Below are 25,691 nucleotides of genomic sequence, written 5' to 3' on the forward strand. Positions count from 1 at the left end.
CCGGATTCCAGGTGCGCACAGAACAGCATCCCACCATGTCCCCCTCTGGAGGCAGGCACCTTCTCTACTGCGGTCCTTGGAGAAATCCTGTGAAATGAGAATCCTTCTCCTTAACTTCAACCTTCCACCACAGCATCAATAATTTACTGACAATTACTGTCCCAAAATAACCGGCTTAGCACATCCACATGCTGTGCATCCACTAGAGGCCGATTATTTGTTCAGCATGTCTTATCTCACTGAAAACGCACAAACTTCCCTTCAGTGTGCTCATCATGGCTTTCAAGGGACTAAGTAACCATATGACTTGCAGGACCAGGTAGCATTGTGTGTGTGTGTGTGTGTGTGTGTGTGTTGCAATGGGAGACAGTTTTCTCTGCACCATTGAAAACTCTGCTGCTGCTCAAGGGTCCCAGTTCCTGGCAAGTCCCTGCACTGCTGTGCAGCAGCAGTGCCAGCAGCTCGCCATTCACCCGGCTCACCCCTGGCACATAAGCTGCTTTGCAAGGAAAAGCAAGCATGGTACTGAAACGCAGCAGGGTGCAGCAGTGGGGCAGCTAAGCCCGAGACCTTCACCTGCACCCAGCCCAGCTGGAGCAGCCCCCGAGGGAAGCCCCATCCCTCAGACCGCAGCAGGGACCTTCCCACCGGCCTGCGGCCCCACCGGGTGTAAGGGAGGGGCCCAACCCAGCCTGGGCACACACAGCCCATAGGATGCTGCCTCACTGTGTTGGGCTTGCTTAAAGGAAGACTTTAAAAAGAAAACCGTTTTTCCCCAATTTGTGTTTGGGATACGCAATTCATGTTGGAAATTAAATGGAAAAGAAACTGAAGTTTTAAGGGCTCATTTCTGTTCATTCCCTGCCTGCCCCATCTCCACCCCTCTCCGCATGAAAAAGAACTGCAAAACTGAAAATACTTCATTTTGATGAGTGATTTCAAACACAAAGGTGGTGGAGATCCTTCCTACTGCTGGAGAAACCATTTACACTGAGCACCTCTGCCAGGGAGCGTCCAGCTGGGCTTGCTCTGTCGCCCCAACAGCTGGTGCTGTGTGCCGGAGCTGTGGCCGTGCTGGCGCTGGCAGCCCTGGCAGAAAGGGCATGATGGGACCGACCGTGTGCGTGCTGCACTGTCTGCACCCAGAGCGAGGCGAGGGGAAGGCCAGCGCAGCAGTGGAAGCTGCATTTCAAGTAGCTGGATCCGGTGTGGGAGGGGATGTGTGTGGCGAGGAGGCTTCCACACCCAAGGGGACAGAATCAAAGAGCCAGCCATTTTCCTCCTCCCACCCTGACCCTCTTTGTGTGCCTTCAGTGCTGCAAGTCCCTGCCCCTCCGAAGAGCCTCTTGTTCCCCGCAGGAGAGCGATCAGCCTGCAGCCAACCTGTGGAGTCCCCCCAGCCGCCCACATGTCTCGCCAGCTGGTGCTGGGCCTGATAAATCCTAAGGAGAGTTGTCCTGAGAGAGAGGGGAAAAAATGGAGCTGCTCGCCTCCTAAGGAGCGTTGCAGAGGCTCCAGATCACTTTCTTGATACAGAGAAATCCGCAGCAGTAATTGAGGTATTGTGCCTCCTCAGCCTGTAACACACATGCTCCGACTGCAGTCTTTCCAGCAGAAGCCTTGTCAGTTGAATGCCTCCTTGCTTTAATCCCCGAGATTGCTGAAGGATGCTGCTCTCATCTGATAGCATTTATGGACTGTTATAATGAGCTTTGGCTTGCTGAGATAAATTAAATTGCTCACCCAGAGGTGCAAACTTCATTAATGCCAGCAGTGAGTCAGATCAGCGTTATTCTAGCACAGAATGTAAACTGGCTGGACACATGAAAGGGGATTTGGCTGGGATTTTTTTTCTCTTTCTTTTAACCTTCCTAATTGCTGTTGATTTGTATCTTTTTGCTGCGTGTGTTCAAACTCTACTGCTTCTCCATCTCTTCATCTTCTAGGGGAAACCATCAAATAACACACCATTCAGGACTGAATGATTTAACTGCTCAGTGTTAACAGTTAGCAATACTCTGCAGTTTTGCCTGGCGGGTTTCTAGCTCTTTCACATATTTGACAAGTCCAAGAAGATACTTAAGACTAGATCTGATGAGAAATTAAAGTGTGTCCCTTATTTCTGTCCCAGTTTAGAGGCCTACTAGTGGAAATAAGATGTTGCAGACTGAGATAAATGGCACAGAAAAGATAGGTATGAAGTTAACAATGCACACACTGTAAAAATCCAGAGAAAGTGTCACTGCATAATGTGATGGGCATGAGCTCTGTCTTGTGTCCTCAGGGGTGACACTCATGCACCTCTCATTAGGTACATGCGTGCATGTTGCGGGGGGCATGGCCATATGACAGAGTACAGGAGATTCCTCACTCGTTACATTCACCTGTTTCAGCAGGTATAAAATTAGCTCCAGAGCCTGTGACTGGCTGTAGGGGACCAGACTTTGAGGCTCTGTGCAGGCACAAGAAAGATGTCACATATTCCAGGTTTCAGGCTGTGGGTCCTTCGGTAAAGGTTGGTTTCTCCCAGTACATTTCCCTAGTACAGGTCCTGAGGATGTCTTCTAGTTTCTTTGTACAGGAAATAACACAAATATAACACAATAAAGTTAATTCATAATAGCAATCAAAAGCCCTGAGAGCATGGATCAGTAAGGGAGGATCTAGCCACTGGAGAAGCATTTTCAGGAGCAAATGTGTGGGAGCCATCTGTCGCCTCACCATACGTGGTGATAGTCACAGCATGTCTCTCTCTGCATCCTATTCTGAAAATTTACACCGTGACTGTAGGTTGCCTAACATATTTTGCAAGTGTTGCCTGCCAAAAGGTGCATTGCACCAAATGGGACACAAGGCTCAGCAGTGACAGTGCCCCAAGTGGCTCTGAGCAAAAGGCAGTCTCAGCTGCTTTCCCTCCCCAGGGGAAGTCAAACGCGGGTCTTGAGTATTCAGTACAGAAAGTTGCCTGCTTCCTCTAAAGCAGGGGCACAATGATCTGTTGGTTGGAGGCAAAAAACTAATTCCTGTTGAGAAATACGGTGAAAAGCTTTCAGAAGAAAGGGTATTGGCGAGGGGAGCAGCTTGCTCCAGGTGACAGCTATGGCCACCCAGCACTCCTTTACCTGCAGTCACAAGCACAAGGAACTTTTCTTTCTGTTCCTCCACATAAAAGCTGGGCAACATGCACACATGTAAGAAGGCCAAAAAACCCTACAGGGCTTACAAAACATGACACAGTGCTACACAAGCTCCTTTCCCTGGGGAGGCTGGAAGGAAACAAGCGTGTGACAGTTACTCATCACATTGCTTAAGGCAAGACTGGGAGGCACAGAGATGCTGCAGCAATACGCATCGCAAAGCTACAGAATGAGGAACTGACTGACAACAGTTTCCTGGCCTATATAAAGCAGGAGTCAGACCAGGTGAGGACGTGAGCTACGCTACTGTGATTCCAGGACAGCCTCATCGCCTTGGCTCTGGGGTGTTGTCTGGTATTTGATGATAAGATGAGGGGGGACCTGAATTCTCATTTGACCAGCTGAATGTGCCAAGGACACACCTTCAGCCCGGCTTGCACATGGCCCCTGCCCGCCCTGAGGGTGCATCCTGAAGTACCACTGGGTACCTGTATGGCACCATGCCTTGCACCACGTCTCTGTTCGTTACTCATCCCGACTTCACGCACAGTACCAATATTTATATGTGAAAAATGACTGTGATTTCAGCAAAAACAAACTGCCCCCTCAGTCCATTAATAAATCCTGTTTCACTGCCAAAACATTTTAATTTCCACTTCTTCAGACTTGCTTTGTCTTCATTGTCTCTATTTTTGCTGCATTTTGTCACAGCCAGCTTGTCTCTGACAAATGAAGGTTTGCCATTATGGTAAATCTTTCTGCAGTGTGGCCAGCAAAATACGAGCCGTAGAGAAGCCTCTCCTTTTTCAATAATCCTGCTAATTAAAATCACTGCCCGTACTTTCTAGATGCACTGTCTGTACTCGGGGAGGAATGGAAAGCAGAAATCGCTGCCCTCTTGGCAGGAGGCTGCGCAGCCAGGCCTGGGGTGGTGCAGCCTCTACGACAGACGGGTCTCCTGCCCTCGCCGATGTAACCTGGCGGTGGGCGTCGGAGCTACGGGATTCTTAAGGCTCCCGCAGAGCTGGCTACAACGCGGGGTGTTCCCATCTCTGCCAAATTCCTCAGGGGAACGAGCCCCGTTCCCCAAGCAGCGCCAGGCCCGGAAGACCCCGGTGGGCAGGGGGCATCCCCCGCGCAGGGCAGGAACCCGTCCTTGCGGGTCGTTCTCTCCAGCCCGCTGCCGGAGGGCGGGTGCTGCGGGGCGCCGGGCGGGTGCGGGCGGAGGCCCGGGTCCTCTGGGCCGCGATGCGGTGGGAGGCGCCGGGCGGGGGCCGGGGGGGTGGGGGGCAGCGGGCGGCGGGGCGGGAGCCGGGCCGGGGAGGGGGTGCCGGGGGTGCCGCGGCCGGGCGGGGGCAGCCCGCGGCGGGGCCGTCGCCCGGCCCCGGCAGAAGCCCCGCGCCGGCCCCCACGCCGCGTCCGCGGGATTCGCGACGAGCCGCGGCTGCCGCCGGGGGGACGCCCCGAGGAGGGCGGCGGGGGGGGGGGGGCGGCTCCCGGGGCCGCGGCCGGCGGGAGGCGGCCGGGGGCGGCCGTGGCGGCGCGGCCCTGCCCAGCGCCGGCTCCAGCTCCGCGCCTGGTTGGTGCCGTCGGGGCCGGGGGCGCGGCCAGGCCGGGGCCGTCCCGGTAAAGCGGCGGCGCGGGCGGCGCGGCCCCGCACCATGGAGGGGCACCTGGCGCGCTGCAAGATCGTGGTGGTGGGGGACACGCAGTGCGGCAAGACGGCGCTGCTGCACGTCTTCGCCAAGGACTGCTACCCCGAGGTGCGGCGGGCGGCGGGCGGGGGCGGCCGGGCCGGGCCGGGCTGGGCTGGGCTCACCTCTGCTCTCCCCTCCGTCCCCCCAGAGCTACGTGCCCACCGTCTTCGAGAACTACACGGCCAGCTTCGAGATCGACAAGCAGCGCACCGAGCTCAACATGTGGGACACCTCAGGTGGGCCGGGGGGGCTGCGCGGGGGGCGGCGGCGGCGGGATCGTCGCTCCGGTCGAGGGCCTCCCCTTCCCCGGGGCTGCCGGGCCGGGGCCGGGGCCGGGGCCGGGGCTGGAGCGGCGGCCCCGCGCCCTGCGGCTGCGCCCCGCGGTCCAGCAGCCTGCGAGCTCCCGGCCGGGTCCCGGGCCGCCGCCGGGCAGCCCCGCCGCCGGGCAGCCCCGCCGCCGCTCCGGGGTGACTGCCCGGCATCGCCGCGCCGGGCGTTCCGGTCTCTTCTCCTGCAGCCCGCCGTGCGGGCTCCCAGCTCCGGCTCTGGTGCCGCCTTCGCGTGGGAGCGGCGCCATCCGTGCCCGGGTAGGGACGCGGCCGAGCATCGAGCGGACCAGCGCCGGGCTGCGAGGTGAGGCCGGGGAGGAGCGGGGAAGAGGCGAGGCGCAGGTCGGGGAGGGAGACCTCACCTTGGAGAGGAATGCGCTGAGGGAACGCGCTGTCCTTTCATCGCTCTCTGCGAGAGCGCGTCCGGGGTCCTTTGGGGTTTTTTTGGTTTGGTTTTGCCTCTTTGTGTCCCCAGCTGTGATTCTGCATGAAGCCATAGGCACCCCTGTCGCAGCCCACCGAGACCCTTCCCAAACTTCATGCTGTCTTTCTGTGGAGGCGCAAATCGCAAGTGACGTGCTTGATGCAGAGCTAATCAAAGTATTGGCATTCAGCAAAGTTCATGTGCACCTTTTAGTTTACCTCTGACAGCCTTTTTGGACCGCTGTGTACACATGGTGCAGCTGAATGCTGTGCTCTGTCGGTGTACGTACATCACAGGCTTGCTAATGCTCTTTCCCCATAATTTCTGGAGTCCTTATGGCAGATGAAGTCCTCTCGATGTCCAAGAGCAATAGTAAATTAAAACATGACCTAGGAGGAAGACCTAGGACTTTCTTTGCTCTTGTACGCTCTGATTCCTTGCTGTAATTTTACATCCATCAAATTACAGCTGTAGCCTCAGCACAGCTCTACCTACAGTAGTGGCTTTACTGAGTCTTGGACTAGCTCTAACGTGTAAAATGTGTTTATCGAGTCCGCTCTGGAGCTTCCTGACCCAGGAGACCTTGCTTTTGCTGCTTTTTGTTCCCTGAGACAAAAAGGGGTCTTCTGCTTTGCCCGCACGATGTGTGCTGTGATGTGAGCCACAAGGATGCTGGCTGTTAGGGCAGCTCTTGGTGCTGGAGCTGTGAGTGAAGCGTTGGCTCTCAGCATTTGACTGGGAGCTGTGCTTGGAAGGACAGAATGGGAGCTACACCGTGGAAGTCACTGCACGGTGGATGGTGCCAGGCTGATGTGTCTGCGTGAAGTCCCTCAGACGTGGTAACGGCGAAGCCATCCTGGTCGACCCGGGGGCCTTCCCTGCAGAGGTTTCCCTGGCGCTGCTCCAGCAGGGTGAGTCCAGATCGAGGTGTACTGGGACTGAGGGGTGGCCAACCTCTCCTGTCACCTGGGTGTGCTTGCGCGTACACCCGCAGCTTGGTCACCCCTGTGGCTGTGGGGCTTTCCAAACCGTGGACTTTTGCAGCCTGCAAAAAGGGACTGGGTGGAGTATCTTTGTTAGGCACTGAATGGCTTTGCTCTGAGAGTCTGTATTTGACATGAGAAACTTCACCTTTTGAGGGTGCGGGAGCACATTTGATGCATTGTTGGCTTTTTAGGAATTCTCCAGAATGTTTGGCTTTGATCTTACAAACGTTAAAAGAAAAGGACATGATAAAAAGTCTTTAAAGCTGTGTGTATGTATCTGATGCCTGCATCGGATGCTGTCATGCGTTAATTTTTATCCTTTTCAACCAAAGATATAAGTTTGTCTAATGTTTATAGTCAAGAGGAAATGGACTTCGATTCTTTCTCCCTTCTCCTTATGAAAAATATAGGACCTTTTTAACAGCTTTGATGTAGATAGAGTTCGCTAGATAGTTTTCCAGATAAATTCCCTTCTGTTGCAGCTTTGATTTGAAATACACAGGAGCTAGTTCTTCAACAAACAGTCCTGCAAAGCAATACACAGCAATTTTCCCTAGTAATCAAACTGATATTTTTAGCTGTAGACTGCAAGTTGCTGTTGAGTTTCCGCTACCCTTCAGAGACACTTGTAAACAGGAGCTTTAGTTTTGCACAGTAGTGAATTGAACCAGCTGAGCTGAAGGGATTGAGAGTGGCTAATTGCCCTCCTCATGCAGAATGACAGGCACTGGGGTGCACTTTCCCTTGTCTCTGTGCTACCTCCTGTCTGTTTTAAGCAGCTTCGCGCGCAGGGGCTTATTGTTCATGATAAATTCCATCCCAGCAAGAGCGGGAAGGGAGGTGCTGAGAAACTGCTCCCCTCCTCCTGTCAAGATCACCCTTTATATTTTAAACACTCGCCATCTCTTAGATAAGTAATGGGAACTGAAGGTCTCCTTCAGAAATCAGAAAAGTAATTCTAGTTAGAGAAATATTGCCATAGGATGGACAGAAGTGATGGAAAACTGAAAGGCTCCCAAATTGTATGGGGACCTCTGATTTCCTTTAAATGTCTTTTAACCCTTTGTCCATTGATTAGTTTCTCCAAGGCTGGAAGATGGCTCTCCAGAGTTTCCAGCACTGAGAATCTGTCATGAGGATGCAATCTGTGCCGCTCAGACAGGGCAAATGTGAGGACTCTGCACCGTCTGAAGTGCCTCAGATCTAGGAACCTACCGGGGAGAAAAGTGAACCAAGTTTGAGCTTGACCCCTTGCCTGTCATCTGCAGGTCTGGTTGCATTTCATGCTTGTTTCTTTTTAAGTTAGTCCCAGCTCTGGGCACACTGTGAGAATGAAATTGCTTCAGGTGTCATTTTATAGCACAGGAGGGATGTCCAATCCCTCCCGTCCCCCTGAAAGCCTGTGCTACATGCTGTTTTCTAAAGCCTCCATTAAAACGCAGTTTGACATCGTTGTATGTGAGGGAAGAGGTGTGGAGCCTGCCTGCCGTACTGGGTGGACAGGGCTCCGACTCCAGCAAGCTGCCGTGCTCTGGCACCTCTGCTCGTGAGCCTTAACGGAGGACACGGTGCTTTGCTGCTCTTCGTGCTCCCATTCTGGCAAATTCTTTTTTTGCTGTCTGTTGGCTGAATGTGCTCGGCACAGAAACAACTCCTCTGCATGGCAGCGGTATCTTGTGGCGGGAGGAAACTCCTGTTCGACGGGATGCCTGATGGCTTGGGAGTGCTGTTCCCAAAGGGCTGGGTGCCTCCCAGACCCGCAGTGCCGGTGCCCCAGACCCGTCAGGAAGAGCTTTCTTCCTTGCGGCCAGGTGGAGGAAAGACAGATGGTTTTGTGATCACTAGCAACGCTTTGCAAAGAGTAGGCGGGTTTCATTTCCATGCTTCAGAGGTGTGAAAGGGAGTCAGTTACCACCAGGTATGCACTAGGCAGGTAGGTTTCCCTCAGCGATGCGATAGCTGTGTTGCCCGTGGGATCAGGGAGTGTCCATGGGTCTGTCCTGCTCTGGGAGGTGTCGCGCCTCAGTGCATTCCTGTGGTGACTCGGGCATTGCCAGGGGCCTTGCTGCCCACACCTCCGGACTGGCCCAACGTTGCCGCCTGCCACACTGGCAGCCCCGCAGAGCCCCTTTCCCTGGGCTGGGTACCAGCAGGAGGAAAGAAGGGCTCGGGCAATGCTGCTGCCCAATGCCTCAGCAAGGCCAGGGTGCTACAGCATCAGTGCTGGCAGGCCTGAGGCTTTGCCCTGTACCTAAGTGGGGTTTTTGTTTTGTTTCCAAAAATAATGGGGAGGAAGCTACTCTGTGCATGGCAGCCTGGGCTCAGCTCCTTGCTTTTGGTTCACACTCCCTTTATGCTGGGAGGCTCTGTCAGCCTTCTGTGTCTGTGGCCTCTAAGTGCAGGCAGGCAGAGCAGTGATGTGACCTGAGGCCATTTATCTGCATGGTGCATCTTTTGCTGATGCAGAACCCGGTGCAGAGTGGAGCTGCCCGTTTCTGGTACAGGCATCTGTGCCAGCGGCTCAAGGGGGAGGCCCAGGCCTGGCACTGTGCCTTGCACATGATCATTGCCATCTTGGAACGCTGCTGGAGAGGACTTTTCTGTCCTTTGTGGCCCAGCAAGATGCACTGCTGCTGAGAGCTGCAGTATCTACCACAGCCTGCAACGTTGCATAGATCAGTGCCCACAGGTTCAGCAGTGCCACTTTGTCCCCCTCCATGCTGCAGCTCACAACAGGGGAGTTGCACAGCTGCCAGTCCTTTGCCGGGGCTTCTGCCTCTTAGGCAGATGTGCTTTCAAGACAAGAATAACATTGTAAGTTGAAAATCCCCCTCCGCCTCCCTCTTCGCCTGTGCTCGGCAAACAGTCTGCCTTGGTATGGCCTGTGTGGGAACCTACAGGCTGCGGTAACAGATCCTTCTTTAGGGGAGCTACTGAGGAATGTTGATGAGATTAGAGAGCTGAAAGAGGCCAAGTTTAGCGATGGCATCTCCATGGATGCTGAGGCTGTCTGTGCCTGGATTCCCAGCATGCGGCTCCAGGATTACCGTGGCTGCCTCTTCCAAAGTGCAAAAGCAAGTTCTGTTTTGGGAAGAGTTCAATGCCGCTTGTACTCTGAGGCAGAGAAAAACCGTGGAGCTGCCCTTTCCATACCAAAATAGCTCCTCTCATGCTCCCTGTTGAGGCTGGGAGCCTGAAACCAGCATACTTGTGTTCTGCCTCTGCGCAAATACAAAGTTAAGCCTAAAAATATGTGCAGCTGGGTCACATTCTCAGGCATGTCAGTAACCAGTCGGACAGAACTTTAAAGAGGTGCAGCAGAAACAGCAGCAGAAATGCTTATGCTAGAGTAGGTGGAGGATGGACATGCCATGCCATGCCATGCCATGCCATGCCAGTCCCTGTGAGGATTGTCTCACTGGGCTGGGCATGGTGTGGGGATGCTGCGATGCTGTGTGACTCAGGGATGGAGGTTGATTCTCTTGCACTTCCCCGCAGCATGGGCAGCATGCCCTGTGGCAGCATCTGTCCTTTCGCCCCTACAGACCTGGGAGGCTTAGCCTCTGTGGGGTTGTGGGGTGTCCTGGCAGTCACGGGGGGTGCTGCGTAGGAATGGTGCCATTAGCAACAATCAGCTGACCCTGTTGGCTGCTGTGACCTTGTAGGCAAGGAAGGGCTTTCTGTGGGGTGGGTTTGTTCCCAGCTCTGATGCAGACCCCTTTCCCACAGCACGGAGGTGATCCGCTCTCTCCTGTGGGCAAGGACAGCACCGCTGTGCTCTCCCTGTTTCTTCTTCAGTCTGGCTGCTCTGTGGCACCCGTGGCACCTCCCGATGCTGCTTTAATGCCGATGTAACGCATGTTTAGGGCAAGCAGAAGCTCCTTATTGAGGCAGTCACATAAACAGACCTGCAGAAACTCCCTGGAGCAGGGCAGTCACACCCCGTCCTCTGCCTGTGTTGGCTTGCCTTTCTAATAGCCCTCACCGAGCGTGGTGCCAAAGATGCCCCTTTTGCCCCACCAAACAGTGCTAGTCTGCTTTGAGACAGCTGATGTGGGACAACAGGAGGCTTTGTGGGAGGGAGAGCTCTGAAGGAGCTGGTTGTCACACACCCTGGGCCCCATGTGTGCAGTGAGGACATGGATGCAGCTTTCCTTCTTCCCCAGATTCTGAAGATAAAATCTCCACTCGATTAAACTTCACAAGTGTACAGGCCCAGCCTTCCCTGTGGGGAGAAACCTTATCTGGTAGCCAGGCAGTCAGGGAGGGATCTGCTGCTTATGCACAGCAAACCTGAAATGTGCAACATTGCGTAAAGATAATTGTGTTCGTTCAGCCCTCGGACATGTTCCCCAAAGCCAGAGCATGCACTGGCTGTGCTGTGGGAACCTGTTGCCACTCCTAGTCCTTGTTGTATGCCATAGAAAGGATGACAGGCAGGTTGTGGCAATGCCAACTCCCCTTGTGACACGGCAAGAGTGCCAGGAAGGGACTTCTGGCTCCCATTTGTCTCCCTTGTCAGCTGCCACAGGCGTGATTTCCAGCATGCTTGTGAGAAGCCTGGACGAGCTACTCGGGCTGCCTCTGCAGCCTCAGCCCTCCTACCCCGGACACTCAGTGATGCTCCCCCTGAGTTGCCAGCAGGGACTTCTGCAAGAAGCTTCCAGAGCTGCCTCCCGATTGCCAGAGTGATGTTTGCATCTGAGCAAGCTCCTCTGAACCTCTGTGAGCTGCATGTGTGAGACAGGGCACAGGATCTAGGTAAGGCAGAAGCACCTTGTGCTTGCTTGAGCTGGGGGTTCCTCTGCTGGTAAATCCAGCAGAACAGCCTCCTCCTGAGTGACAGGTTTCCGGTAATAAAGATCTGGAGAGGGGCCCAGGAATGCCACCTCAGCCTGTGCAAATACCATTCCCTTCATCCTGATCATGTCGGTCCTGAAGGTATGCCAGCTGGGCTGTTTAGTAATTTACTCATTTTTGTACGTGTATCGTAAGAATTAGGAGCAGAGGTTAATTGTCCAAGCTGAGTAGCTGTTGTTTCTGTCATGCGCTTTCCAGACGATTGCTTTTTCCGTGTCACGGAACAGTTTCCTCCTTTCCTACGCTTTGGGGGTTTGCAGTGGTGTTGCACAAGCAAGAGAAATGTCATGGTCCAGCCACAAGAGAAGCTTGTAAAAGTCCTGGGGCTGGTGGCTGTACCTCATTCAGTGTCCCTTGGAGGGCTGGACTAGGGGTAGTTGCAGTTGTGACCTGCAGTTCCCTCTGCTGCTTTCTGTCTCCCTCCAGCTTTGGTGGGATGCTTCATCTCTCCTTGTTTTGCCCACTTTCTCTCTGGCAGGCAGGGCTTTGTGTCATTTCAAGACAACTCTCTGCCCCTGACCTTGCTGCCCGTCAGGGTCAGGGAGGTGGGGCCCTTCCCATCCGAGGCTCTGTCGTACCCTAACTTCTGAAGAAGAAATTGTGACCTTTGCTTGGGTAAAACCTTTCTGAGGCCTTGCCTGGAAGGATGGCAGGATCTCCTTTCGTGGCAAAGCCTGCCATTGGAGGGGTTTCTGTGAGAAGTCGTAGGGGATGTACTGGTAAAAGCTCTGCCCCTTGGGCTGTGATGGGGATGGCCACTTGGAGAGAAACCGCAGCCAGCTTTGCCTGGCTGTGGTCTTGCTGCGGGCAGAGCCACTGCACAGGCACCTTGGTGCTGGCAGGGGTAGCAGTACGTGTTTATCAGCTTGGCATTTCGCATGCAGACAGACAGGTCTTTGCTGCGGAGTGCAACTTGGCATGATGGCGGCTCTGTTTGACTCTATTTCACCAGTCTGCTTTGCTCTTAGTGCCACTCACTTTAATGTCTAATGTCACTAATTGCTGCTTCTTTTGTAATTGTGACCCCAGAGTTGTCAGGTCTGGGCTTCAGACCGTGGTACTGCCAGACCCCGTCACTACCAGTATCTCTGAGTCTGTCACCAGTGCTTTAATTCCTGTCTCTGCCACTTGTCACTCTTCTGGGCTGGACTCTAATGAGTACTGTATTAGTGTCAGAAACATGTTTTTTGTGTCAGTGGGATCTGCATTGTCCTGCCCTTCCAGACAATAATCAGCCAGGCAGGGTCAGGGATCCTTAACCTGTCTTTGAGCCCTGGCTGAGCAGGGACCTGCAGGGTGCTCAGGAATATTGCTGCAGTTTATCAATCTTCAAACAAAAAAATCCTCTGATTTTCTTTCAGGAGAGAGGGTCTGATTTCACACTGGGAAGATGAAGTTAGTCTCTGAACTCCTGATAGTTCAGATCATTGTCTCCCTGACGTGCAGCTTTTGCAGTCTGGGAGGCTGCAGTGGCTCATTTCCTGGTCTTCTGTTTATAAAGCCCATCAACACTAATGGTACAGGGAATGAGGAGGGCATTTGCATATTCAGGTCTGTTGTATGCCAGGCACACTGTGCTGCTCTTCAAACATTGCCTTCTGCCTTTATAAAGGCAGCTAAAATCTTCAGGGCAGGGACCTGTGTCTGCAGAGTTTACCATGCTCGTGGTTCCTCCTAAGTGAGAGATCATCTCTGAGAAGCCCTTTGTCGTGGAGACGACTGTTCCAGGGCTCCGGGAGGCCCGTCTCCCTGGCTCCTGCCTTGCAGGAGATATCTTGGGGGACCTTGCAAGCAGGATGCACCTGCAGAAACCCCGGGGAGACTGCTGCTGGAGCCATGTCGTGGGCCACGCAGGAGGTGGATGGAGGCGGCTGTGGGCACGGCAGCTGCCAGTGGACACGAGCGACATGTCAGCATGGGTGGCTTCATCCTCGCAAACAGAGATCTGAGCCCGTTGGGTGCGCAGTCAGGGAGCTCCTGTGCCGGGTCCAGGACCTGCCTGGTCCCACAGGTGCTGGCTGGGCCGTTGTATGGTCGAGCTAAGAGTTGAGTAAGAGGAGCACGGAAGACAAATTTCCTTCCTAGTCTGTCTCCAGTAGGATAAAGGGACTGGGTATGACCTTTGGGGCTGTTTAACTGCTGCTCTCCAGTATTCCCCGAGGCTGAATTCCTCTTCGCCCGCCACCGTAAACTCTGCCATTGTTTCTCTGGGCCGATTTCCCCTTTTCTAGCAGTGGGAAATATTTTAGGGTGACTCCGTGCCCTCTTGTTGCATCTGCAGAGGAAGTGGCAGCTCTGGAGCGTCCTGCATGTCTCAGAAAACCAGCCGAGATTTTTGCGGGCTCACCATGGGGACTGGCCTCGCCTCTCTGTACTGGGGTGTCTGGGAGAGCTGCCACTTCTAGCCTTTCATTCATGGCCAGGTTTTCAACCCAGCATTTTTATGCTTTCCCCTTGACGGGCCCTGGGAGGAGACAATAGCCGGGCTGGTCCAGGGGATGCGTGCCTTTCTCATGCAAATGGCCGCCTGCACGGGTAGAGCCCCTACAAAGCCTCAGCCCGGAGCTCAGCCTCGCCGGCGGAGCTGGGTGAGGGGCCGGAGGAGGGGTGGGGGGCACCCGGCCGGCGCGCCTGTTGCAGACCCCTTGCCCAGCAGCAGCTCTCTGCACCGCTGCAGTCCGACCCAGGAGCAGCTGGGTGGGTTGTTCCCGCCCGGCACAGCTGTGAATGGTGCAGAGATTTCGTGTTCGGTCTGAAAGGTGTGGTATAAATAAAATATATTATTATTAACACCTTCATCATCATCTGCCCTGGCAGAAGAACGACTAGCCATGAAAGCCGTTGCATTCACTGGCACCTCATGTAATATTAACCGGGTCTGGAGCCCTCACGTGGGGAAGGCACGCAGTGATTGAATGTGAGCATCCTGTGCCCACGCCAGACCTCTGCTGCAGCTGCGCGGAGGAGTCCCTGCCCGGCCTGGGGAGGTGAGAAGGGGGCTCAGAGCCATGCCTCTGCATGCAGTGCCTTTGCCTCTAGTAAGCAGTCACTCAGATAAATTGCTCTGGAACAAAAAGCCACTTGGATCTGTGAATTCAGCTCCAGAGAGCCCTGCTTAACCTCAGGAAACGCCGAGCACGTGTGCTGGTACACGGCAGCCCCGAAGGGTTTGAGCCCCCATCTTGGGAAATGCTGGAGGGCCACACAGCTGGTGAAGCTCAGTGAAGGGGGATTTGGACCTGTGGGAGCAGAGGGGATAGTCTCCTCGTGTCTGATGCTGGCTGAGAGGTGGTACAGGCTTCTTGCCATGCATGGGGAGAGGATGCTGAGACAGCTGCACCTTGGTCCTGCTTTGACAGCTTTGTTCTGTGGACAACAGCTTGGCTGAACTGGCGGTGGGATTTGTCTAGCGAAGAAGACATCCTCTGTAGTCCCTGAAGGCTGCTGCTTGTCTGGCACTGCTGTACGGGGAGGTAACCTGAAGCTCTTTGGGCTTATGGATGCAGCACTCCAGAAAGCTGGGATGAATTTCTGCTTCATTCTGTGAAGGATGTTCTTGGCTGTCCCTGCAGAAAGCAGCATGCGCCGCAGCATTGCTGGCTCTATGGGGAGAGTTTACAGTGAGCCCTCTGAGACAAGTGCTGAAAAAATTTAGGTCTTGGCAGTGCTCGTCTCTGTTTCAAGCCAGAGCTGGCTGGGGTTGCAGGAGCCCCTTGCAGAGCAGATCATGGCTCTGCATGCATATTTTCTTTCCTGGTTTGTAATGTGCTATTGTTGGATGGAGGGTGCCCATGTGAGGATGCTCATTATCTCTCAGAACAGCTAATAAGGAACAAATGAAGATTAACACTATGTTGGTATAGATGAAACAGCATATTTCAGTCCCCTGCCCGAGAGTGGCATCTCTAAGTCACAGTGCCAGGCATTTTGAGGGGCTGCTAGCTGATGAGAAAGAGAAGCTACTCATGGCTGTATCCACCCCTGCATTTCAGACAACCGTGTGGCTTTTATTTTTAAGCTGGTTTTTGGCTAGCTCCAATGTTCTCTCTTTAGTCATGAACAGATGCACATAGGTCCTGTTTCTTGCAAACCTGGGTGCCAAGTGGGAGAATGACTCATGCAGTGAAGGAAGGCTGAATCTGCAGACACACAAGCCTTGGGTGCATATGTGTGTATGTGTGTGTGTGTTCAGAAGTGCCAGACTGTGGGTCTCTGGGGTGTCTTGCTGGAGTATCTGAAAGGTGTTGAGTGCTCAGAATTGATAAAACTGAAGACCTGGAGTTGAGGGAACTGAGGCTTCTGTGTTTTGGTTGGTTTTTTTTAATTGTCATACTCAATGAAAAAGTAATAGATGCAAAAACTAGAAGAATAATCACCCAAACAGAATTTCCTGATTCAGTAGAGACATCTCCAAAGAAACCCAGAGATTAGCTGAGTTTGGAGCACAGCAGCTCTCCTGCCCTGCTGGGCAGTGCTGACCATTGGTCTCCATTTGTCTCCTGGGGTAGGGCAGAGGCTTCTGCAGCTGAGGCTGTGAGCACTGGCTGTTACCTACTGCCAGAGCAGCTGGTGAGCGGAACTACCAGTGAAGGTGCCAGGGGCTGCTCCTGCGCTTTGGAGTTGGAGCAGAAAGTTAATGAATACGAAAGCAATTTTGATCTCATTAAGAAAATGAGGTTCTTGACTTAGTGCATCCCTTCTCTCAGCTCCTCCCGCCAGCACAAGGGTCTTTCCTCCTGTGGTCCCAGGTGGTGAGACTACGATTCCTGGCACTGGGGTGGGGATGGTGGTGGTTCTGCAGGATATCCAAGGGGCCATGCTCCACTGCGCACTGCCGCTGCAGGCTCTCGCTGAGGAGCTGGCTGGCTGCTGAGAGGAGCAGCAGGTTGCTATGATACAGTTTGCTGTGGCAATGTCTGTGATGAATGGAGCCAAAACCACCTCTACAAAAGGAGCATTCCTGGGCTGGGAGGGGGCAGATTTATCTGCAGTGTTTATGTAAAGCTGAGGACCGGCAGGGAGAGGATGTGTGTGGGAACGCTTTCCTCCAGCATGTGCTGGGGGCCCCTGTCTGGAGGCAGATACCCTTATGTGCATGAGGGAGAGGACACGGCTCGGATAAAGGACCCAGCAAATCCAAGCATGCAGACCAGTGCTGGAGCTCACATCCCATCCGGTACACCCACACCAGGCACGAGGCTGAAAACTCAGTTCAAAGGGGAGCTCAGCGCTACTAAGCTCAGTGCTGCCTTCGAATGCGGCCTCGTCCTCAGCGGGAACTGGGTCACCTTGCTGCACTGCAGGAGCATGGGAGGGAGCAGTTCACTGGTGCCAGCTCTGCCAGTCGTGAACTGAAGCAGCTTGAGCCTGAAGTGAGGTCAGAAATCCCTACGCCTGGGATGCAGGGCTGCCCTGGCTCACTGTACCTCCCTGTGCACCAGCCTGCATCCCCTGTCCCCAGAGCTGGCCAAGGCACCACAGGGACTGGCTCCTTTCCATGCAGGGAACATGACTTTATCTCTAGGAAGAGGGCTGGGCTCTGCAGAGATCAGGGTCTGTTTCTGCTGTGCTGGATCCCAACTGCTTCTCTTCCTGGTGACTTTGCAGGGACAGAGACCCAGGCTGCGGCTTCTCTCACTGATGGGAGCAGGGGTGCAGGTGCCTTTGCTCCTGCGGGCTGGCAGTAGCGTGGCTGTCTGTAGAAGCTGGAGATATCTGTAGCGGATTTTGCTGAGAATCCAAATGCACATCGAATCCCAGGGTGCCTGCCTGGGAGACTCCGTGAGAGCAGCGGGGGCTGCGCAGGCACGGCTGGGGCTGCGCTGGTTGGAGCGTGCCCTGAGCTCTGTGCTGTGGAGGTCCCAGTGGGGGCTGCCACTGGTATCTCGCTGTGAGCTGGCGTCAAGGGGAGAGTGGGTGGCCAGTCTCCGGAGCCGGGCAGGGTTTGGGAAGTCAACACATCTCAGCCCTCAGCCTGCCCTGTATGGGCTCTGGGCGAAGGAAGGAGCAGTCACAGCCAGGTCTCCTCTCCCAGCTGAGCCTTGCAGAGGGATCTGGGGTGTTGGCAAAACACCTGGCCTGCAGAGCTGTGCTGGAGGGGCCATACCCGCTCTGCGCCGTACATCAGTTGTGAGCCCCTGCGCAGGCAAGAGCCAGGGTCAGAGCCCTGAGGAGAATCAGCCTATTCTCCTCTCATGCTTATCCCAGGCAGATTCCCATCCTCCCGGAAACATAAGCCACCATCATCCATAATTCATCAGGTGCTGAACTTCATCAAGGAGCCACCTGACACCCGGGCTGGGTGCTCCACCCTCCTCCCAGGGTGGGAAAGTGCCGGGTCCGGGAGTCCCGAGGGGCCACGGCAGGAAGCGCGTCCGGTTTCTTCGGCCTCGGGGTGGGCGATCCTTCTTTCGGAGGAGGCAGATTCAACAAGGACTCTGGTGTCTCCACTTCCCCTTTTCATAAATAAACATCTGCTTCTCATCCCTCCAGGAAGTTTCAGCCATTGTAAAGCCAAATATAAAACCCAAACAGGGTTTTTAAGTAGCAATGAGCTGATTGCTCCATTACTGTTTACTGAGGTATCTACGATCACACACCGAACGCACTTAAAATAAAAACATTGTGGGACAATAACTTTAATGCCTGAAATTTGCATCGAAGGTGTGTGCATGTGCATGCGTGTGCGTGCGTGGCAGAAGCTGTGCAGGATTCAGGCTGGGCTCTCTTCCTGCTCACTGAGAAATCCTGCAGAATACAGACTCATCCCCTCCAATTTATAGCTTGTTCACCAAATCCTGTCACATCTTTTATGTACCAAAAAGAATCTGTCTGACTTTTTCCAGTACAAATCCAGAGCAAAAGGCAGTTCTTTTTTTTGCCTGTCTTAAATTCTCACAAGCTGTGTGAGCCAGCTCTCCTATATAAAGATAGCAAGAGAGGATAAAAAACAGCAGCAGCATTCCCTGTCTTCTCTCAGCCACACCTTTCCACCGTTAGTGGTACGGCAACTGCATGACAAGTAATAGGATACATACGCAAGTGGTGCAAAGAGGCATGTGCTGCTCTACAGTATCACAGCCCTTCCAAGCTCCCTTTTCTGCAGTGAGCCAGCATGCCCTGGCAGCACAGCTCCACCGCCTCTTACATGCCAGATGCTTACTAGGGAGGGAGAGGGATGCAAAAGTTGCATTTATTTCCACTCTGCGAAGGGATACATGTAAGAGCACAAGGACAAAAACCTCTGACTTCCACACCTAAACAAAGGGACCAAATCCTCTGCAAACCAAACTCTGCTGAACCTAATGGTGTCTGGTCACTGGTCAAAAGCTTGGGTCAACATCCTTTGTCTCTGACAGAGCAGTTTGCATCATGTGGCAAGGTCTCCATTTCTTATTGGAATTAAAGATCTCTTTGCCCGGCAGAGAGGACCGGGGGTCCTAGCCTGCCCGTTTGGGTAATAAGCCGTCAGTGGGATGAGACTTCCTGCTCACCAGTCTCCTCCTGCTCCTCTCTGCAGGCTCAGCGTATTATGATAACGTCCGTCCCTTGGCCTACCCGGACTCAGACGCTGTGCTCATCTGCTTTGACATCAGCCGCCCGGAGACCCTGGACAGTGTGCTCAAGAAGGTGAGTGCCTGGTGTGCCTTCTGGCTGGCAAGATGGGTCCTCTGCAGCAGCATGTGGAGCCGCCCTGAGGTCTCTGCTCCTTGGGCTAAAAGCTCTGGCCCTGTGGCCAAGCCTTGGCTGGAATCTGTGTGCTCAGATGAGGATGGTGGCTGCTGCTGATCCCTACATGGCCTGTGCAGAAAGCAAGATATTTCCATTTGCAAGGAGCCCAATGAATGGTGTAGCCCGTGGTAGCTTGCAGCATGTGTGTGTGGGTCTGTGTGTATGCACACATACAAATGTGGGGACAGAGAGAAATGTAGGGCATTTGTTCTGTTTTTCATGAAGACCTTGGAAAGTGTTGTGCGTCTCGTTAGCGTAACCACCAGGGAGTGTGCTGTGGATTGCTTGCAGCAGTTGAGAAGTGGCCCCTGGTGCCTGTTTCCATGCAAGTAGAGAGCTCAGTTTTTTGGCTGTCCCCTCAGTTCAGCATCTGCACAGTAAGAAAGACAGCAATCAGTTCCCTGTAGCTTGACAACAAGAATAATGAGCTGCGGCACTGAATTTCAAGCCTCTGAATGAATAAAATGAGATGGCACAATGCCACTGGACTGGATAGCATGCAGGGCCCTGAACACAGTCTGCCCTGGCAGAGCTGACTGGCCATGCTCTGCGTTAGCAGCCGAGAGTTTTCTACCTGCGGGTTAGCGCCTTTCAGCTAAACAGATATTTCCAGCTGGCAGGTCTGGCAGGTCCCAGAGAGCCCCACAGGGCTGGGGATCTGCTGTGGAGCACCGCTGGCTGGTGTCCCAGCAGGTCCCTGCCTGCCACGCTCTAGGCTAGTAGGTGGCACCCAGGGAGGGGTCCCCATGCAAGGCTTTCCTCTGAGATGGCATGAAGTCCAGCAACTAAGGATGCTGCTCAGGGGAGAGGGTAAATTGCCTCCTGGCCACTCGCATCCCTTGGTCCTGGCCATACCCTGCTTCCTTCCATGAAATTCAGGCAGCTGTGTTTTCAGTGAGCTCTCACCGCTGTGCAGCAAAGCTGCAGAGAGCTCACGGGCGGCTGCATCCTGTCCCAGAGGCAAGTCTTGGCTGGCGTCTCATTTGTGAAGCTCTCTGAGACACCGAGGCGTGAAAAGCACTACAGAATAGTGATTCCTGTAGCTGTTCTCCCCAGTGAGCCCCAGGCTGCAGGGGCTGGACTGGCCACTGTCTGAACAAGTCACATTGTACTGACTGCCCTCTTGGCCTCTCCACATTTTGCCAAATGTTGTGCTGAAGCAAGTGCCTCTTACTCAGCTGCTGGGAGGGCTGAGAAGTGGGTCTGTGTCTCAGAAGTGTCCTGGTGAGGGGACAAAGACCCTTCAGATAACTCGGTCAATGGCTCAGTGTTCGTTTCTAAAGCAGGTCCCGGGTACCAAGCGTGCTGGGTGGAGGGAGGCGTGTTTCATGTGGACTGAAAGAATTCACTGCTCAGCTTGGGAGTCAGCAGAATAATAATGCAAGCAAATCACTTATACCTTAATAAGATGCAAACCCATCAATAATTAGCTGGGGTTGGGATTTATTTATGTCTCTCTGCACACTCTTCATGTGAGTCCACACCGCTCAGTGCGTGGTCTTCCCTGTGCAGCCTCACAGATGCTTTGAGTACTGTTAAGCAATGTCTTTTTGATATGGTGACTTAAAATAAACCCTAAATCACAGGGGATTTCTTAAGTGCCTCTGAGTACATGCCTTGTTTCCTTTGGTGCAGGCTTGCAGCCTATGGAGGTGAGGAAAATTCCTAAGACACCATGAAGTTGAAATGGGTTTCAGCTTTTGATATCAGGCAAATAAGGAAACTAACACTCCCTATTCAAGCCTCAGGCAAAAATGCTAATTCAGCAGAGGAAATCTTTATTATTGCTGCCCTTCTGATGCCTGGGCTGCTGGTACAGCATGTACAGTTGAAGGGAAGGAGCCATCTGAGAGAATGCAAACAAGCAGCTCTTCATTTCATACAAAGCAGGTTTTAGTGGGGTGGTGCCTTCATTCTGACAAGTCTTGATAGCGCAGCAAATCTTAGGCTCTTTAAGGTGTCAGTCATGTAAGAAGAGGGTTGCACCTCTGTCCATAGACCAGGGAGCCTTATGTCATTACAGCCAGCCATGACCTCTGCTTGGTAAGAAGAGACCTATAGCTCAATCCCTTCAGGGATTTTCATCCTTCGGGTAAATTAGGGTGCTTGAATTCCAGCTCCAAAAGAACTGCATCATCTTCCTCTTGTGGCTATGCTAGCCCTTGATGCTGTGTGGCTGTGACACCAGAAATCTCCCAGATGCTGTGCAGCCCGGCGTGCTGCCCAGCTGCTGGGGATGTGTGTGAGTCTTGGCGGACAAATGTCCCTGGCGGCAGGGAAGGGGAGTTCATGGTGAAGATACTTGAGCCCATCTCCTGGTGGAAAATAAGATTTTGCCATATTTTGCGGTTGCTTTGGTCTGATATTGGTTGAATGAAACTTGGGTCATTCTTGGCACTTCCTTTCCCCACCAGGTTATAAACACTGGGTTGTGGGCTTGGTTTTCTTTCCCCTTCTAATTGCCTAGGGTATATGCTTAACCATCAGTTAGCATAGCAGGAAATTGCTAATTCCAAGTGACATCTTTAGCCAGGGGTAATCTCTATTTATCATCTGCCACCTACTTCAGAAACACTAGATAAGTAACCAAGGTGTTGACACACTGATGGGGCTGTACAAATTTCCCCTGGGTGAGGTCACAGGTGATTGTTTTATTTACTGCTGTGGACACTTAGCTGCACACTGGGCATTCATTTTTGGAGTTCTGAAAGGGATCGTTAGTGCCAAGGAAGTGGATGTTTGCCCTGGCCTTCTCCTTCCATTGCTTCAATTCTTTATTTCCCTGGCTGTAGCTACACTCTGAATGTCTTAATGTCTTTAACATGTGGCTCCCAATAATAAACAAATAATGAGTGTGTTGTGAAAAGACCTCCCCGCCAACCATGGTTCAAAAGGTCCAGCAAGGTTGACCTTTGGAGTCTCAGATCTATGCACCAGACTGTGTGGTCATTATTTTTCCACATTCATACCCATGAGTGGTCTCCCGTGACCTAGCACAGGGAACTGCAGCTTAAATTTAACGGGTTTGCAGGGCATATCTGGAGCAAGTGAGCATAAAGTTATCTGAGAGGCACTCTGACCATTCCCGTCCTTGCCTCTGGCAGTCATTAAAGTGCCCTGATGAGGCTAATCAGTCTCTGAACAGCTGTGACCCCCGTTTGGAAAAGCCACACACACCAGAGTGCATGGTCTTGGCCTCTGAAGTCTGCTTTCCAAACCCAATCCCATCAGAGCCTCATGTTACATTCCGAACACCGAAAGCTTGCTGTCCCTGTGTTTCCCGTCTTCAGCACAGTCTCCAGAGCCACTCCTGGCCTGCGTCCTCACTGAGAGCCCCCATCGATCACGGTGACCACCATTGCCTGTGCCCCTTCCTCTCTTCCTGAAATCTGGGGCATGCAGTCTGCAGTGGGGCCAAAACCAGCCTCAGTGCTGGTGCCAGGCACCACAGGTCTGAGGCAAGAGACCTAAAAGCAGCATTGCAGTGGCTACCAGTAGCAGTCCTGCTGCCCTGACTGGTCCAGTTCTGGGTCCTGTGCAGAGACAAGCCATGCCGGGATGGCTTGGCAGCGTGTGATGATGGTCAGGAGGTGCTGGGACCCCGGGCTGCCATAGTCATCATCCCTCTGTGGGAGAGGGAAGTGCCATTTGCTGGTGGGAGCAGGAGAAGCTACGGACCAGACTCATGGGCTCTGCTGTGGCGATGAGGCACACAGGATTTTGGCTGGATGATGCTGTCCGGTAGGAACTGATGGCACGAGTCTCCTGGCCTGTCCTTCCCTCCAGGGCTGGAGAATCTTGGACGGGGCTCTTGGCCTGGTTGGAGAGGGGCTGGGAGCAACAAGCTGAGACCCTGTGATTTCCTTTGTTGTTCCAACCTTGACCCTTTCGCAGGCTGCCCGCTGTCAAAATTAACTGACGTGGAGGTGCCATCGGGCCTCTTGCAGTGTCTTGAATACCAGCAGCCCCTGACCGTCTGTCTTCTCCTTCTTGTCTCCTCTGCAGTGGCAAGGGGAAACTCAGGAGTTCTGCCCCAACGCGAAGATTGTGCTGGTTGGCTGCAAGCTGGACATGCGGACAGACTTAAACACGCTCCGGGAGCTTTCCAAGCAGCGCCTTATCCCTGTGACGCACGAGCAGGTGTGTTTCAGCAGCTGTCCCCGTAGGGCTCAGGCAGGTGAGGCGGGCACTTTTCTGCAGGACCTACTAGTACAAGGAAGCTCAGCAGCAGATGACCCACTGTGCCCAGGTCTTGGTCTGAAGCTGGTTTGATCTTGGCTCATGGACTCTGAGCTGCTCCTGCTTACAGCACTCTTTTTCCCCAGCTTTGGCAGACCTTACCTTATTCCCGATGCTCTGTTGAACAGCCTCCTGGTTAGTAGCTGAAAAGCCTTTCCTCAAAGGTGGCAGACATGCCTGATTTGACAAGTTGGACTGGCTGAAGGGGAATGTTGTGCTTCTGCATCTCCTAGTTCAGTGCAGCTTCTGCTCCGAGTGACTCTTCTGGTCAGGTTCCGTGTTGGGACAACACTGCTGGGGGGGGGCAAGCCACAGCTGGGGGGTCTGAGGGTCTGCTGCCAGGCTGCTGCGGCCACCAGTGGACACAGCAGCGTCTCCAGGCTGGCCCAAAGACCCAGACTCTGTGGTGCAGTGCAGGGGTGGCTGCGCTCTGGGTTGCTCTGTGCCTGGCTCCGTATTGTGCAGAGCAGGTCCCAGATGACTGTCCTGGTGAGAGGAGTTGTCCAGGCCCTCAGCTGCAGGGGTGGCACCGCGTTAGTGAGAAGGTGCAAATGATTCAGGGTCCGGTGCCCGGCAGCACTGTCTGCTTGGGAGGCCATGCTCATGTGTGGTGCTCTCACAGATGCTTGCACTTTATTTACTTAGAACTGAGGAGTAAACACTGTGAGAGAGCCGCTCTTGGGTGTGCCACGGTGCTCTGACAGGGCTGCCAGCACAGACAGGGCTGACGGTGATGTGAAAGGATGCTCCTTGCAGAGCGCTGGTGTTTTAACCTTCTTCCCTCTTCCTCCCACTCTCTCTGGACTGCAGGGCAGTGCGCTGGCACGGCAGATTGGCGCGGTGGCCTATGCAGAGTGCTCCTCCAAGGTCTCGGAGAACAGTGTACGGGATGTGTTTCATGTGACCACACTTGCCTCCGTCAACAGGGTGCACAAGAACTTGAAGCGCAGCAACTCCAAACGGGGACTGAAGCGGGCATCACAGATGCCTGGCAGGACGGACTTACTGAATGACACAGAGATCAGGAAAGACCGAGCCAAGAGCTGCTCCATCATGTGAAAAACAGGCTGTAAATAATGTGTGTGTGTTGTCCATTTTGTACAGTAACTGGCTGAGACAAGGGCATGGTGCTGGCTGCAGGAGCCAGCCCTCCTTTCCAAAGCCTTTCGCTCAGTCTTTAGGGCTGAGCAAAGGTCCCAGCTGCAAACTGGGGTGTCGAGTCGCCCCCCCCACCGTGGAGACTTCTGGGTTGGCTGCTGCTGTGCGGATTGCTTGGGGTGAAGGAACCACTTGGCAGAGGAGTATTCAGGTGCTGGAAGGTCTGTGACTGGGTGAAACAAAGTAAAAGGGAGCGATCCTGTGTGTGTCACCCTCCTGTACCCATGGCCCAGCCTCTGTGCCTGTGTGCAGCTATACAGAACACACAGTGTGGGGCAGTGGGCTCTGTGGGACCTGGGCTGGAAGGTAGGAGGTGGGTGGAGTTGCTAGCAGCAGAGTGCAATCAGGAGAAGGTATTCTTCCAGTCTTCCTTTAGAAGAGAAATGATGTTTGAGGTGGTGCTGCCTTCAGCTAGGCTGGACAGCAAGTTGCCATGGAAGGTGCAGGTCTGGGCCAGAGCTGGGAGGGAAGGCACCCTGGGAAGGAACCTTAACCTGTTGAGACATCACGGTAGTCCACCTCCTGTGAAGAAAACAGATAGGTGGCTCCTTACATGGTATTTTAGATACTTGAACTCCATTTGAAATGCAGCAGAGTAGATCTGGCTCTAAGGGAGAGGTCTATGCCAGTAGATGCATCCTGAGAATTGTGGTTTCCTTCAGCAAGCAAATGCCACTCGGGAGCTTGCGTCCCAGCTGCTGGCAGCCTGGTTACTCATCAGACTGCTCCCTGCCATGGGCAGCTGTGCTTCCGAGGCACATAGCTTCCGAAAAAGCAGACTGCAATAACTATCCATATCCTGCTCTCCACCCATTTCCAGCTGCAGATTGTGTTGCATGGTGCTGTGTTTGTCTGGTACAGATAACCGAAAAGATTATATGCGTATCTGCACCCTGCCTCCACTGTGGCAGTGGGAGGGAAGGTGCTCCCTGCCCCTCTTGTCCTGCTGTACAGCCTCCTCCCAACACCTCTCATTGCTTCTGCTGCTGCCCTCTCTAAATGCCTTTGACTACAGTGTTAGCCTTGACTTAATGTCACAGACACTTTAAGGAAAAAAGAATCTGCTCCATTGCCAGATCCAGCTGTGTCAGTGGGCTACAGAAAACAAATAAACATCATTGGAAAATGCA

General features: G+C 53.7%; 1 protein-coding gene across 2 annotated transcripts; it reads left to right on the top strand.

The window, feature by feature from the left end:
- Positions 1–4,700: 4,700 nt before the first annotated feature.
- RND2 (Rho family GTPase 2) lies at positions 4,701–25,691 on the top strand. Of its 2 annotated transcripts, XM_075036640.1 has the most exons (6): positions 4,701–4,900; positions 4,983–5,070; positions 18,953–19,062; positions 23,170–23,304; positions 23,490–23,538; positions 24,214–25,691. In XM_075036640.1, exons 1-6 carry the CDS (start codon positions 4,799–4,801, stop codon positions 24,414–24,416), a joined length of 687 nt encoding a protein of 228 aa, XP_074892741.1. In that variant the 5' UTR covers positions 4,701–4,798; the 3' UTR covers positions 24,417–25,691. The 2 variants fall into 2 exon arrangements, with proteins under 2 accessions (XP_074892741.1, XP_074892742.1); XM_075036641.1 differs by lacking the exon at positions 23,490–23,538 and having other exon boundaries at positions 4,716–4,900.

This window comes from Buteo buteo, chromosome 9 (genome assembly GCF_964188355.1).
Source record: "Buteo buteo chromosome 9, bButBut1.hap1.1, whole genome shotgun sequence".
In the NCBI taxonomy this organism is placed as follows: domain Eukaryota; kingdom Metazoa; phylum Chordata; class Aves; order Accipitriformes; family Accipitridae; genus Buteo; species Buteo buteo.

Coding starts and splice junctions, on each gene's coding strand:
- RND2 (XM_075036640.1), top strand. CDS start 4,799: ATGGAGGGGCACCTGGCGCGCTGCAAGATCGTGGTGGTGGGGGACACG. Junction 5,071..18,952: donor CAACATGTGGGACACCTCAG/GTGGGCCGGGGG, acceptor TCCTCTCTGCAG/GCTCAGCGTATTATGATAAC. Junction 19,063..23,169: donor TGGACAGTGTGCTCAAGAAG/GTGAGTGCCTGG, acceptor TCTCCTCTGCAG/TGGCAAGGGGAAACTCAGGA.